Source organism: Microcebus murinus, chromosome 10, assembly GCF_040939455.1.
Source record: "Microcebus murinus isolate Inina chromosome 10, M.murinus_Inina_mat1.0, whole genome shotgun sequence".
Classification (NCBI taxonomy): domain Eukaryota; kingdom Metazoa; phylum Chordata; class Mammalia; order Primates; family Cheirogaleidae; genus Microcebus; species Microcebus murinus.
The window spans coordinates 19,340,807-19,355,300 of NC_134113.1; the positions used below are offsets into that span (position 1 = coordinate 19,340,807).

Sequence of the window (14,494 nt, forward strand, 5' to 3'; positions counted from 1 at the left end):
CAATTGCTCATCAAATAGTGGACTTGTTAAATAAATGATGGCACACCTATATAATGGAATACTGTTCCGGGTATAAAACAAAACAACCCAAATGAGGAAGATTTCTGTGTGTTGATAAAGGAAACATTTCCAAGATAACACTGCTAAGTCAAAAATGGAAGGCTCAAAACGGTTTGCACAGTATGCTGCATTTAGGGTAAAAATTAAAAGAAAAGCATGTGAAGATATTTGGTTTTGTTTGTCTTTTCAGAAAAATCTGATAAAAAGTGGATATCTGTGAGGAAGGGGTGAATTGAGTAAATGTGGGTAAAGGCCTTTGATAGTATAATTTTCACATTGTTTTGAGTTTTGAATCATGAATATATTACTCATTCAACTTTTTTTTTTTTAATAAGAACAAATGGCTCAGAGAATAAGAGCTGTGAGTGGGGACGGCTGAATCCTATTTATCAAAAAATGATCTTTCTACCCTGCATGGTGACTCCAGGTGACAGTGGTTTACTGTATTTTCATATTGGGAGAACTCTGGAGTCTTCATAATCAGTCAGGACTCTTGCAGGTATAAGCATCAGAAATCCCAACTCAAGTTTACTGACGTTAAAGAGGGACCCCATCGACTCATGTCACTGAGAAGCCAGTTCTACTTCTGGCTTTGGGGACAGGAAGGCACGGAGCAGTGCTGGTTGCTGAGAGGCTGCCTAAACCACAGGCCTTTCAGGCACCCCATGGCACCTTGACTGAACCCACCAAGCAGATGGTTGGTGTCTCCTTCAGCATTTTCCAAGCACTGACTTTGGAGGTTGCTGCCACCCAGTAGGGGTCTGGGGCCCTGCTGCCCTTCCTTTTGGAAGATGGATCTGCTGGAAGTGACAAAGGAGAGTCAGAAGCTTCCCCTCCAGGGCTTGAGGCTGTGGTTGCTCTCTTGTGCAACAGACACGACGCAGATGCATGACATTCTGGACTGGAGAATGCGGGGCATTCAGAGCCAGACCAAGAGTATGTGTGTGGGGAGACGGCGGGCTTCCAGGCCTGCCAGAATCAGGCGGTGGGGGAGAATGGGATACCACTTATCTTCCTCCCACTCTCCTTTCCTCATTCCAGGCCCAAACACCAGACCAGCATGTCTCCAACTGAGCAAAAAAAACGGGAACATGGGACAATGCCACATGTAAGGGATGTTAGGAAACCCAAACACAGCACAACACGGATGTACTTAATTTGGTTTATAAAATGCAATTTCTGTGGAATTCTCTGTGTTCGTGTTTAAAAAAAGAAAATAAAAAAGGGCCCACTTGATTAGGAATCAGGAAAACAGAGTTCCAGACTGGAATCTGTTGCCATCAGGGCTGCAGAAGTGCTTGCAGGTCGCCCAATGTCTCTTGCGTTGTTTTCTTATCTGAAAAATGTGATAATGAACCACGTGACCAACCTCACAGGGGCTAAATAAGAGCACAAGAACCCTGAAAAAATATAAACATAACTTGAAGTTAACAGAAGGTCTTTGTACTATGTTAATGGGTTACATTTACCTTTTTTTTTTTAATCTAAAAACGTTGTTAGCAAGTATACTTTGGTTTACTCTGAGACAAGTGAGGTCGGCTTTGGTTGGAGGGGGGGATTTTAATTCCACAGCAAAATCTGCTGCTTTTGGGTCTGTTCAAGGTCCATTTCCTATCCCCTTTCTTCTGAGAAACAACTTTCACCCACCATCAGCCCCAGCAGTTTGGGTGGTATTGACCCCTCTTTGCCCCAGGGGTCGACAGGTGATTCAGGTCTGACCAATCCGAGCATCACTTCACTCTTCCCAATGGGCATGTGACCCAAGCTAGCCAATCAGAGACAATGTGTTTCAGTTCTCAGGCTTGTTGTTGTAACTATGGGGGGGGGGGTCCTCTCTTTCCGCTGCAGGGGTTATAGGACTGGGAGGTTCCAGAGGCCCTCTCACTTCCACCAGGGGAAAGCCTGCCTGAGAATGAGGCCAGCAGAGAGGAAAGCAGAGCTGAGAGGAGGAAAGAGGAGAGGGAATCCTGGTGGCACTTTTGGATCCAGCCATTCCTAAAGCCAGCCCCACCCTTGGACTTCTCAGGTACTTGAGACAATAAAATATAGATTCCCTTTTTTCCTTCTTATTGGATTTCTTATGCCTTCAACTCTAAGAGTCTTGACTGATACAAACTTCTGGGGCTAATGTTTGAGAACCTCTACTAAGATAAACCAATTGTGCCCACATGAAAGGCTACACAAATTAAGAAAATGTAAGTTTTAAACCATAACTTTATGAAGTCCAGATGGATCTGAAATCATCTCCCAGATAAGCACACTTCATAGTAGTACCCAGGCGACATGTTATAATTTAACAAAAACACAAATTACCAAAATAAAGAAATATTTCTTTTTATTTTACTCTTTCAGTCACGAGGTCCAAGGAAATGCGAGTTCATGGAAATTAGAAATAATACCAAAATACGGGTAAGACCAGCTTTAGAGGTTGCATGGAATCAGCAGAATGTCATTGTCTGGAGGGATTTTTGGCCTTCTCAGTTCGCCAAGACAGGCGTATCATTTGGTCTAGACCACATAACAATTTCTGTAGTAACTGTCCAGGATGAAGAGAGTTGTCAGAGAATGGTGAAGCCCAAACAACTGAAATGTTCACAGTACACAAAGCAAAACAGTCAACATTACTAGGTGATACAGACTATTTGTTTATCATTAAACTAACTAGTAAACCAGAGTAAATCCCATTATGCAGCACTACAAACCTCCTAGTCATTCCTTCACTTGTTCATTCATTCATTCATGCATGCATTCAATGAGTATTTATTGAGCACCTACAGTGTACCAGGAGGCACCATGTGAAATGCTGGAGTCACAAAGATAAAGATTAAGGCACATACTCTGCCTTCAAGGAACCCTCAATCTAATTGTGCAGAGGCAAGTTGGAAATGAAGAATGATAATGCATCGTGAGAAGTGCTGACAACAAAAGTCTGTTCCAAGCGAGACACACCATGGATTCACTCTACCGTAGGTTCCATGGAAAAGGTATTAATATGTGGCGTTCCTCCTCCTCCTCAGAATAATGATGCTTGCCATAACTTTGGTCACTGTCTTTCAGTTCCAGTGGTGCAATGGGGGTTCACAGCATCGTGACAAGGTACAGCGAACCCAGAAATGGTTAGCAGCTTTCCACCGCTAAACACACAGGAGAGACACAGCCTTTCATTGCAGGGGTGGCTAACTGCTGCTGAACCTCACCCCTGTGCCCACCCATCAAACAGTTAATGAGGAGCTGCCACGGACTCCCCACATCCCTGTGCCCTCCAAGGCTCTGGAAGGTTCTGCCCTTGGCATGTGCCCTTGACACCTGGTCCCACTTGGCCAGACATGGGTTTACGCCCTGGGGTCTTTGAAAGAGAGTTCCTTCCCATCAACTTAACATTGCAAGGGCTACTTCTTCCTCTGCAATGATTTGCTTTTCATTTGTCTTTCATTACTTGGGTGAAAAGGTGGAGTCTGTAGGTCCTGCTTAACGAAAGGGCCTACAAATGTCCTGCAGTGTTGTAAACTTTCATCCACAGGCATTGAACAGCACCCAGAAACTTGGGCCACCCCCTTCTCTCCTTGATCCTTATCTCACTCTTAGGCCTCTGTCCTCTTTGTATGTTTACTGGCAAAAAATGAATTTGACATGTGAGTTTCAGCTTCCAAGTCAGACTATACATCAAGTTATGCCAGTGACAATAAAGGACGGTTTTGGAATTTCTCATCTGCTTTGCTGAATCCACCCCACCTGGAATCACACCCACTATGGACTGCCAGTTAGCAGCAAGGAGATTGTTTCTCGGCCTTTCGGCTAAGATCAAGTATAGCAGCAAGGGTAAAAGCTGCACCCTGTGAACAGGGAGAAACGAGGAGGCAGGATTTCAAAACCATCGTCTCCCCTAGTCACTTGGAGTTACTGTGCATCGTTGTAGAAAGACCTCTCAATAGAACCATTTTGCTTAGTTCAGCCACAAAATCAGAGTCTCTTAGTGTTAATTTATTAACTAAATCTTTGTGATTTGGGTATATGATCATTATAAATTCAATTTTATAAATGCTCTCATGATAAAAAAAAATGATACAGTTCATTCTCTAAAAAAAGAAATTAAAAAGTGAATATCCCCTGATTTTACTTTGTAACAAATGTACTAAATTTAAAGCCCTCCTTTAGTGTATTTCCATAAATCACTCACACACAAAGAAAAAGCAACAACAGAATCTGGACAAAAATAAGAGCTCTCCGTTTTCTGTAACACCTTATCTTTTCTAGATATAAATTTGTTAATATAAAAAAGTGTCTACTTAGAAAATTATGAAAACATCGCTACAATGTCATAAGTGCTCTACATTCTCTCTAGGAAAACATACCTTTGAAAATAGTACAACTATGGGGAATTCTTAATGAAATTCAAGTCCTGGATGTGCCGCAGATACACTCTAATCAGGGCAGCATCAAAACCCTGCCTGTCCTCTGGACCAATTCTAGAAATTGTCTGCGACATTCACTGAGTGAGATAGAATTCTTCTTTCTTCAAATGTCACCATTGATTTCTGTGGATATCTTTAGAGTGACACCCTATTTTTTAAAAAATGAAAAGAAAAACATGTAAAAGTTAAACAATTCCAATATTAATGACATTTCCAACAGCTTTATGCCACCTAAGAGATGACTTCACTATGGTTTGTTTTTAAAAAGAAATATTTTCTATTATTTGGAATTACTAAATGAGACTTCCTCAAAAACAAAACAACCAGGACACATGACTATGAACATCAAATGTCAGAGGATCATGAAAATGTCATTGGTTGGGAGAGCTCTTAAAGATGCTTCCCTTTGGGAATAAGCTAATAAATTAAATTGCACAATACTTGCATAGTTTTTCCAAACACATCAAGAGTAAAAAGAAAGCAAGTGCTCTTTCTAAAAATGTAATTGGGCACAGTAGCATGAACCTATAATACTAGCTACTTGGGAGGCTGAGGCAGGAGGATCACTTGAACCTAGGAGTTCGAGACCAACCTGGGCAACATACTGAGATCCTTCCTCCAAAGGTAAAATAAAATAAAATGCAAGAAATTTCCTATGAATGTTTACTAATCCTAATGTATAACACTTCAACTGATAAATACCTACCTGGAAATCGTGGATGAATGTTAGGAAGTAGAAAATAAAACCAAAGGCCACTGTCCATTCACAGATTGCACTCACTACATGATATACATAATCCTAATAGCAACGAAAAAGAAACAATTTTATGACTTTAGTATGCATACTGAAATAACAATAAGAAGGTTACAGTAGAGGAAAAAGCTGTCCAGTGAGCATAAATCAGAACATTGGGGAAATACAGCAAGCAACGCTATGTAAATAAATGCCTGGGCACCTGCCTGGTGAGAACATGAGAGCAATTATTCCAAAAGTTCGTTCACACTGTCACACACTCTGGTTTTAAGACTTCCTCTTCAGAACTTCAAAGGGCAGAATAAGGACTACAGAATGGCCGGCACTGGGAAGCCATATGGACTCAGGGGAAGAAAGAACTTTCCATACAAAGCATGACTTGGTCTCCCCCTCCACTGGGAGTTCCACAGATGAAGGGCACACGCTTACTAGCGCTCCTGCAGCTATTCCAAAAAGTAAGTGTGTGCATCTAGATGAAACTGGCTGGCTAGGCCCACAAGGTTTTGTGTTTCCCTGTTTCTATAGAAATTGTTAATTCAGGCCAGGCGTGGTGGCTCATGCCTGTAATCCTAGCACTCTGGGAGGCCGAGACTGGCGGATTGCTCGAGGTCAAGAGTTTGAAACCAGCCTGAGCAAGAGCGAGACCCCGTCTCTACTATAAATAGAAAGAAAATAATTGGCCAACTAATATATAGAGAAAAAATTAGCTGGGCATGGTGGTGCATGCCTGTAGTCCCAGCTACTCTGGAGGCTGAGGCAGCAGGATTGCCTGAGCCCAGGAGTTTGAGGTTGCTGTGAGCTAGGCTGACGCCATGGCACTCACTCTAGCCTGGGCAACAAAGTGAGACTCAGTCTCAAAAAAAAAAAAAAGAAAAGAAATTGTTAATTCAGAAAATAGTTCTACTGGTCATTATAAGGTAAATATATCTGCAAAGTAAACACTCATAATAAGACACCCACATGTTAACTGTGTATCTTCTGGGGGCAAGAATGGAAGAACGGAGGAAGCCAAGAAGGAGAATGGCTTGAATCAGAGGTTCCAAACTCAGTTGCCTAGTGAGGCCAGAAAATTAATAAAAATAAATGAAACTGATTGTGAAAAGAAAGGGAAGATAGGGAGTCGTTTCCTGATATTTTTAATACTAGTAACTAATTTAAAAACATTTTTAAACTCTGTGTAAGTCAAAAATGCACGTCTGCCTTAGCTCACATGCCATTTGAGGCCTGGGGACTGTCCGTTTGCTTCCTCTGGTTTCAAATAATGGCTTAATTTTCTTTTTCCTACCTCACTTTCTGCTCTGCTATAGGCTGCAAAAAAGTGAGTAAACAAATGTGCTGCAATCCAAGTCAGTTCTCGGGTGACAGCGGTTCTTGTGTTTTTTTTTTTTTTTAATTGTGTTTTCATCCACAAAGTTTTTTTTTTTATTTTTTTTTTATTTTTATTTTTATTTTTTTTTTCACACAAGCCTTCCAGAGAAATCCACAAAGTTTTAATAGAGACATGTCACACGCTCACGGACATCGCCCTTTGCTTTCCGCCCCAGGGATGTTGTCCTGCACCCACTGTTGTCATCCTAGGCCAGCCTGGGGAGACCCTGGCCAGCCTTCATGAGGGGGTAGGCAACAGGGGCCTCCTCCTGTTGGTGCCAGCACCAGGAGACCCGCCCCAAATATATCACGCCTGAACAATGAAGATGGCTTCTAGAAACAGAGACAGAATTTGCTGGTGGGGGCATTTCTTTGGCATGGTATTAACGAAAGTGCCCTGAACCAGTCTCGACTCCTCCACCCCACAAGCGTTCGCAGACAAAGCTCTAGTCTCCTTGCTGTGTGAAGTGGGGCAATGACATTCTAACCCTCAGCCTCCCTACCGAGTGAGTCCGTGCGCAGAAGATCAGGGCGGGACCTGAATGATTATTCACTGAGCTGATGTAAAGGGCTTATTTTTCTGATTTTTTTTTCTTTTTGCATCTGCTGATATTCGAACAGAAGGCAATACAAGAGCGTCACAGTAATTTATAAAGTGGATAAAAAACCAAGTACTCTCCACATTTTTAAGATAGAGGGTGGAATATAACGGATTTCGAACCGCCTGGGGATGGGCTTTGACGAGCCCGTCCCGGCGGCTGATCTGTGGTGGAAGGGCGCCCTCCGGTGGCTGGAGCGCGAAGCACACCCGGGCCAGCGGGCCGTGAGGTCTCGCAGCGGGTCCCCCAACCGAAAGGGGACCTGAACCCCCTTTGCACTTTTCGAAGTCCCGCCTGGATCCCTGCCTTCCTCACCAGTGTCGTCCCCGCCGTCCGGGCGAGGCTTCCCCAGCGCCAGAGTCCTGCGTCCTGGCAGATCCTTCCTCTGCCCCAGCCCACGCCGGCCACCGCCGGGCCTCTCCTCGCCCTCTCACGTCCGGGCCAGAATGGGACTCAACAAACACGTGGTTGCTGGGTGCATGGATGAACCATCCCCCTCACCATGCCTTTAACCTCTTGCAATTAATTGGCTTGTAACCCCAACATTTTACTAAACTGCGTTTTGAAAAACATGAGTGGCTCCTTTATTGCCAAAATTGAGAGATTGAGGGATTCGTTCCTAAAGACTGTTCAGCTACATGTGCCGCGGTTAGTTAACCCGCTCCCTTCCCTAAGGAAAGAAAAATGTCCTTTCCTTGGACTCTGGGATAGTATCTTCTCCCCCTCCATAGTTATTATAGAGTTCATTGCTGTTGCTCCTGTACTTCCACAAAATGTTGTTTGGACTTCAGCTCAGCATTTCTTTTGTTTTATTTTTATTTTATTTTTTTTTGAGACAGAGTCTCACTTTGTTGCCCAGGCTAGAGTGAGTGCCATGGCATCAGCCTAGCTCACAGCAACCTCAAACTCCTGGGCTCGAGAGATCCTCCTGCCTCAGCCTCCCGAGTAGCTGGGACTACAGGCAATTAATTTATTTCTATTTTTAGTAGAGACGGGGTCTCGTTCAGGCTGGTTTCGAACTCCTGACCTTGAGCGATCCAACCACCTTGGCCTCCCAGAGTGCTAGGATTACAGGCGTGAGCCACCGTGCCCGGCCTCATTTCTTTTATTCTTCAAAGTATTACCTTTAGCAGTTGACAACTGGCTGCTTGCCCCTCTGAACCATAAACTTCCTTGGGGACCCTCTGTCCCTCTGTCCCACGGCCACCCTTCCCTCTACCGTCTCCAAGCAGAAGGGTCAATGAGGTCGACTACACAGCACAGTTCTGCTTCTTCTCTGGTCCTTTCTCTTTAATTCTCCTTCGCCTGCCCCTCGGGAGGATACAAAAACCTCCTGCTGTTCTCTCACTAACTCTCTTCTCTCCTGGGGCAGCGTCAATTCTCCCATGTGGCATCTAGATAAACCACCACTGCAGGTGTCTAATTGCATGAGTCGATCTCAATTCCAAACATTCGGTTCCATGTGTTCTGCTGTGTAGTCTAGAAATTATCAGTCACTCTACTCTATGTTCTGGCAACTCACAATCCCACCAGGGGTCTAGTCCCATGTTTCTAACTGGACATTTCACCTTGATGAGTCTCACAACAGCCTGAGTCAATGATTCTAAAACCAAAGTCATCCACTTCTGCCTATGAAATTATTTATCCCTATTACAGAACTTACCTGGTCAAAGGAATAAATTCTTTGGTTCACCCAAGATAAAAACTTGGAAGTCATCCTTAATTCATCATGCCCCTTCATTCTCATGTCAGTCACTTGCCAGCACTCCTCAAATACCATTCCCCCATCGCTTCCAAACGAGGCTCGTCTTGATTTGAACTACCGTTTCCCTGCCCTCTTAATGCTGAGCTCTCTGTTCAGTCCTTCCCAGGCGTTCCTTCTGCCTAATACTCAGCCAATAATACTCTTTCTGTTTCTTTCCTATTCAAAAGTTTTCAAAGGCGTACTCTGGTCACCTATGTTAAGTATGAGCTCCCCTGCGAAGTTGTCTCTGACTTCATTTATTTCTCACTCTCTCCTGAAATGAACTATCCACTACACTGGACCTGATCTTATCCCTTCTGCTTTCAGCATTCCATGTGTCCTCAGGCCTCCACACACCTTCATCCACACTGTCCCCCACCTTACGTGTCCAGCCTCTTTCACTAAGCCATAGATACTTGAAATGGTTAAGAAAGAAATCAGGGGGCTGGGGGCAGTGACTCACGCCTGTAATCCTAGCACTTTGGGAGGCCAAAGCGGGAGGATCACTTGAGGCCAGGAGTTTGAGACCAGCCTGAGCAAGAATGAGACCCCATCTCTACTAAAAATAGAAAAATTAGCTGGGCGGCGTGGCGCACACCTATAGTCCCAGCTACTCAGGAGGCTGAGGTGGGAGATCACAGGAGCCCAGGAGTTTGAGGTTGCAGTGAGGTATGATGGTACCACTGCACTCTACTCAGGGCAACAGAGCGAGACTCTGTCTCAAAAGAAAAAAAGGAAAGAAATCAGGAATTCAAAAATTGAAAATAATCCCAGGAACCAATTGGGATTACCCTGCTAGTTAATTACTACATACACACTGCCAAATAATTAGACAGCAAATTGATTATATACCATATTTACTCCACATTTTTGCAATTTGTCCTGAGAAATGACGGTGATCTTTCCTAGGCTTTGCCCAGCCACAATCTCACATAACCAGGCTCAACAGTCATAATGAGAACAACTTAAATGTTACCTTTTCTTTTGGATTCCACTCCAGCTTGGTTATAGAAATTAGTGAAGCACAGGCAATCACTAAAAAAAGGGAAACTGTTAAGGAAACCACAAGCAGAAAACATTTCCTTTAATGTTAAGACTAGATTATTCTACTAATATTATAATCATCACACAGTGCTAAAATGTTAATACCAACTTTTCTACAAACATACCAATGATCTTAGCTTCCCATGATCTCAAACCTTAAATTCAATTAGGATAGCAGTTAAGTTACAACACAGAAGTATGGCAAGTCCTTAGCAATACTTTTTCAGTTCGTTAGCAAAATTTTAATCTGTGGCTACATTTTGCTCAACCCTGCATGTTTCTGGGTGTTTCTACTTAAACTAGCTATTTACATTTGGTCAAAATGGCTGATGAAGCAGTCCAAGATGGGTCCTTTTTGAATACTTGCTAACTGAATGAAAATACTTTTCCCCTAAAATACTGTTTTCAAGGTAACAGCTTTTAAGGAAGATTTAACATTTCAAAGTACCAAGGCTCATATACAAAAAGAAGCTACAGAAATTCAAACTCTTATCTTTAAAAAATAGACTTTTGGCTGGCTGCAGTGGCTCATGTCTATAATCCTAGCATTTTGTGAGGCCCAGGCAGAAAGATCACTTGAGACCAGAAGTTCAAGACCAGCCTGAGCAAGAGCCAGACCCTCTCTCTACAGAAAAAGAGAAAAACTAGCTGGGTATGGTGGTGTGTGCCTGTGGTCCCAGCTACTCTGGAGGCTGAGGCAGGAGGATCACTTGAGCCCAGGAGTTTGAGGTTGCAGTGAGCTATGATGACACCACTGCACTCCAGCCTGGGAGACAGAGGAAGACCCTGTCTCAAAAAAATAAAATAAAAACTAAAAAATAGATTTGCATTGGGTAATTGGGTATTTAAGTAGAGCCCTTCCTTCCTGGCCCAAAGGGTTTACAAATCAAAGACATTCACCCTACATCTGACTTTGGGAGTGAATAACAAACCCCTACAGGCCAAATAATGCCAGGGGCTGAGGCTCCTGCTTTCCTTGGACTCTACTGTGTGTAAAAAGGCTATGACAACCATTTAAATGGAACTTAAAATGCAGAAGAGAAAGCTAGAAGGAAACGGGATGCTCCAAAAAGTCTACAAAAAATTAGAAATCCAAAGTGTTAAGCCAAGCAAAGTTTGGAGCCTCCACTGAATTCAGCAGGCAACCCCTCCCACCAAGTGTTGCCAAGCTTATCAACTTCTCTGTTTCTCAAAACAAAAGAAGTAGAAAGCATAGAAGATCCTCTGATCATTTCATTACAATACTTCTTTTCCTAACAGTTTAAAAGCCTCTTATTGTGGGGGATGTTATAGACAAGTAAACTTGTCTATAAGGATATGTTGTCTATAAGGATATGCAATAGACAAGTAAAAAAAAAAAAAAAGAATAAAATCCCCTTAATTCTCTCACTGATTTGCTCTTTAGTTGTATCTTGGGTACACCAGGTACCATGCTGGTTTGAGGGGTAGAGAGAGGGAAAACCCCAGCAAAATAGACTTGGTCTCGGCGCACAGAAATATCACAGCTGGATGAAGCCCAGGGATTGTGCCATGCTAGAGAGAAAAGAACAGGGTCTAGCATTGACTCAGAGGGAAAATTACTAATTCAGAATGGAATAGGGTTTGGGGTGTCAGGAAAAGCTTCGCTGAGTTGAGCTTAACCTAAGTTGTGAAGTTCGAGGAGCCCTCTAGAGCAGCACCATCAAACAGAAATATAATGAGTAAATTTAAATTTTCTATAATGGGGGGAGGGGAAGTGGGAAATAAATGAATTTTCTGTAATAATATCCACATTTTTAAAAACAAAAAAGAACCAAGTGAAATTAATTTTAATAATATACCTTATCTAATCCAACATAAAAAACTTTGTAAATATGATAACATTGATATATTATTCAATGTTATATCTTATATATTAATAAATGATATATCTTATTAACCCAATATATCAAATAATATGATTAATGATAATATTAACAATGTGTCATAAAGAAGTATTAAGAGATAGTACACATTCTTTTTTTTTTTCTTATTAAATCTTTGAAATCAGGTATGTATTTTACATTCAGGGCACATTTCAGTTTAGATTAGCCACATTCCAAGCGTGCAAAAGCCACATGTGGTTACTGTGTCAGACCGACAGTTCTAGAAAGACAAAGATAATCTAGCCAAGAAGAACATGGGCAAAAATTGGAGCACAAAAACAAGCTAAGCCTAAGGGAGAAAGCATAAATAATGAGCTTGAAGCAATAGGAGGTCTGGAGAGCTCGTGTCTCATGCAAACGAACCTGGACGTTATGCTGTCAGTGATTTTTGTGAAGACCTTCAGAAGCTTTAGAAGCCGGTGCAAGATGGACAATTCAGCGGGAAGGGTTTAGAAGCAAGAGTCTAATGCCTGCCTTACTAAGCACCTCACTTTCTTCCTGAGTCAACTGAGGCCATTTCACAGAAATATTGCAATAAGGAGAAACCAGGACATTTGAAGATACTTTCTAGTCTTTGTGAAGAAACATAAAGTACCATGCTAAAATTTAAGACAAAACATTTTTTCATGTGGATGAATTCATTTGAGTTAATTTGATATAGGAGCATAACCCCTTTTTGTCTGGGGCTGCTACCCCTTTGGCATAGCTCATAATAAGAACTTCCTAGAAATGAGAACTTTCATTATGTGAAAATCTGAGGCCTGAAATGTTTATTCTGCTAAAACACTCTGATTTTAATATCTAGGGATCCATCTCCAAAATTGGAAGCAAGGAAGGGTTTCCTACACTAAGAAACTTTGCTTTGAACACTACAAACACTTCTACTGTAACCTTTACAACTAACACAAGCTAAAAGTTTTAATGAAATATATTCAAAGAGAAAGCAAGAGCATCTTCAATCTATAAGTAGAACAAGGAAATTGAGAAGGAATTGTCTTAGGAATAAGGGTATATACTTTGTTGGTAAATCTGGTTCCTCTGTGCTTGGAAATTTTGTAATTAAAATCTTCCTTCTCTAAGACGAACCAAAAAAAAAAAAACCCCAAAACCATATTTAAGATGTCACATTTTGTATAGTTTCAATTTTACAAAAGAAATGCAAAACTTAATAAGTAGAAAGCACATGATGTGTTTTCACACAAGCTTGCCCACTTTATACCATAACTCAACCCAGACTAAATTTGCCACTGATAAAATAGTTCTAATTTTCTCACAATCTGACATTAGTCATCATTTGTATGACCCTGCAGCTTTCTCTGATAGGACTACAAATGGTATTTTAAAGATGGGAAACTTACACCAGCTCTTAAAGACCACAGCTATTTTATTTTCTTTGTTCAATACTTTATTAAAGAAAGAAAAGATAGGCTGGGTGTGGTGGCTCACGCCTGTAATTCTAGCTTTCTGGGAGGCTGAGACAAGAGGATAGCAGCAGCTCAGGGGTTTGATAGGAGCCTGAGCATAGTGCGATCCTGTCTCCACTGAATAAAAAATAATAATAATAATACAAAATCCCACAAAACTCAGCCAGGTGTTGTGGCGCGCGCCTGTAGTCCCAGCTACCCACCCGAGAGGCTGAGGCAGAAGGATCGCTCACAGCCTGGGACTTGGGAGCTTGTGGTGAGCTTACAATCACTGCACTCTACCCAGGGACACTGAGTGACACTCTGTCTTAACAAAAAAGAAAAAAAGGAAAAAGAAGAAAAGTAAAGGAAGAAAAGACAGCTGAGTGTGGAGGAAGGGGCCTGTGGTCCCAGCTACTCCATAGGTAGGAGGATCACTTGACCTGAGGATTTTGAGGCTGCATCGAGCTATGAAAGTGCCACAGCACTGCAGCCTGGGTGACAGAGGGAGACCTTGACTCTAAAAAAATAAATAGGCCGGGCACGGTGGCTCTCGCCTGTAATCCTAGCACTCTGGGAGGCCGAGACTGGCGGATTGCTCGAGGTCAGCAGTTCGAAACCAGCCTGAGCAAGAGCAAGACCCCGTCTCTACTATAAATAGAAAGAAATTAATTGGACCACTAATGTATATAGAAAAAATTAGCCGGGCATGGTGGCGCATGCCTGTAGTCCCAGCTACTTGTGAGGCTGAGGCAGCAGGATTGCTTGAGCCCAGGAGTTTGAGGTTGCTGTGAGCTAGGCTGACACCACAGCACTCACTCTAGCCTGGGCAACAAAGCGAGACTCTGTCTCAAAAAAATAAATAAATAAAAATAAAATAACTAAATAAAAGAAGAGAGAGGAAAAAAAAGAAAAATCTTTCATTTCCTCTAAATTGGAATATACAAGTGTGACAAATTTATAGTTTCTTTTCTTTTCACATTGCTCACTTACAGAACAAAATGAATTTCATTTTGAAAATGAAATCAGTGACTATAAAAAGAAAATGCTAGATGTATTTTAATTGACTTAGTAATAAGTGATCTAGAGCCTTTTAAAATCTCTTAATAGGGACCAGTTTAATCAAACCATCTTCTCACCTACATGCAAGGTAGGAGAGGAGAAAGTATGGCCTTATGGGACTTCACAGGGCTATGACTTTAAGTA

The 14,494-nt window shown here is 42.1% G+C and overlaps 1 protein-coding gene across 2 annotated transcripts in view; it reads right to left on the bottom strand.

Annotated features, from left to right (window-relative positions):
• Positions 1 to 2,378: 2,378 nt before the first annotated feature.
• The window catches only part of DRAM1 (DNA damage regulated autophagy modulator 1), a 34,371-nt gene continuing 22,255 nt past the window's right edge, over positions 2,379 to 14,494 (bottom strand). Inside the window, exons 5-8 of one of the 2 annotated variants that reach the window (XR_012921393.1) lie at positions 9,914 to 9,972; positions 5,179 to 5,271; positions 4,413 to 4,620; positions 2,379 to 2,643 (exon numbers count right to left, since the gene is read on the bottom strand). Coding sequence is in view for 1 of the 2 variants with exons in the window: in XM_020287895.2 (XP_020143484.2) it covers positions 4,576 to 4,620; positions 5,179 to 5,271; positions 9,914 to 9,972 (197 nt within the window). In the remaining variant the exon portion in view is untranslated. Of the gene's footprint in view, positions 4,621 to 5,178; positions 5,272 to 9,913; positions 9,973 to 14,494 lie in introns of both variants that reach the window. The other variant, XM_020287895.2, reaches the window with a different exon arrangement.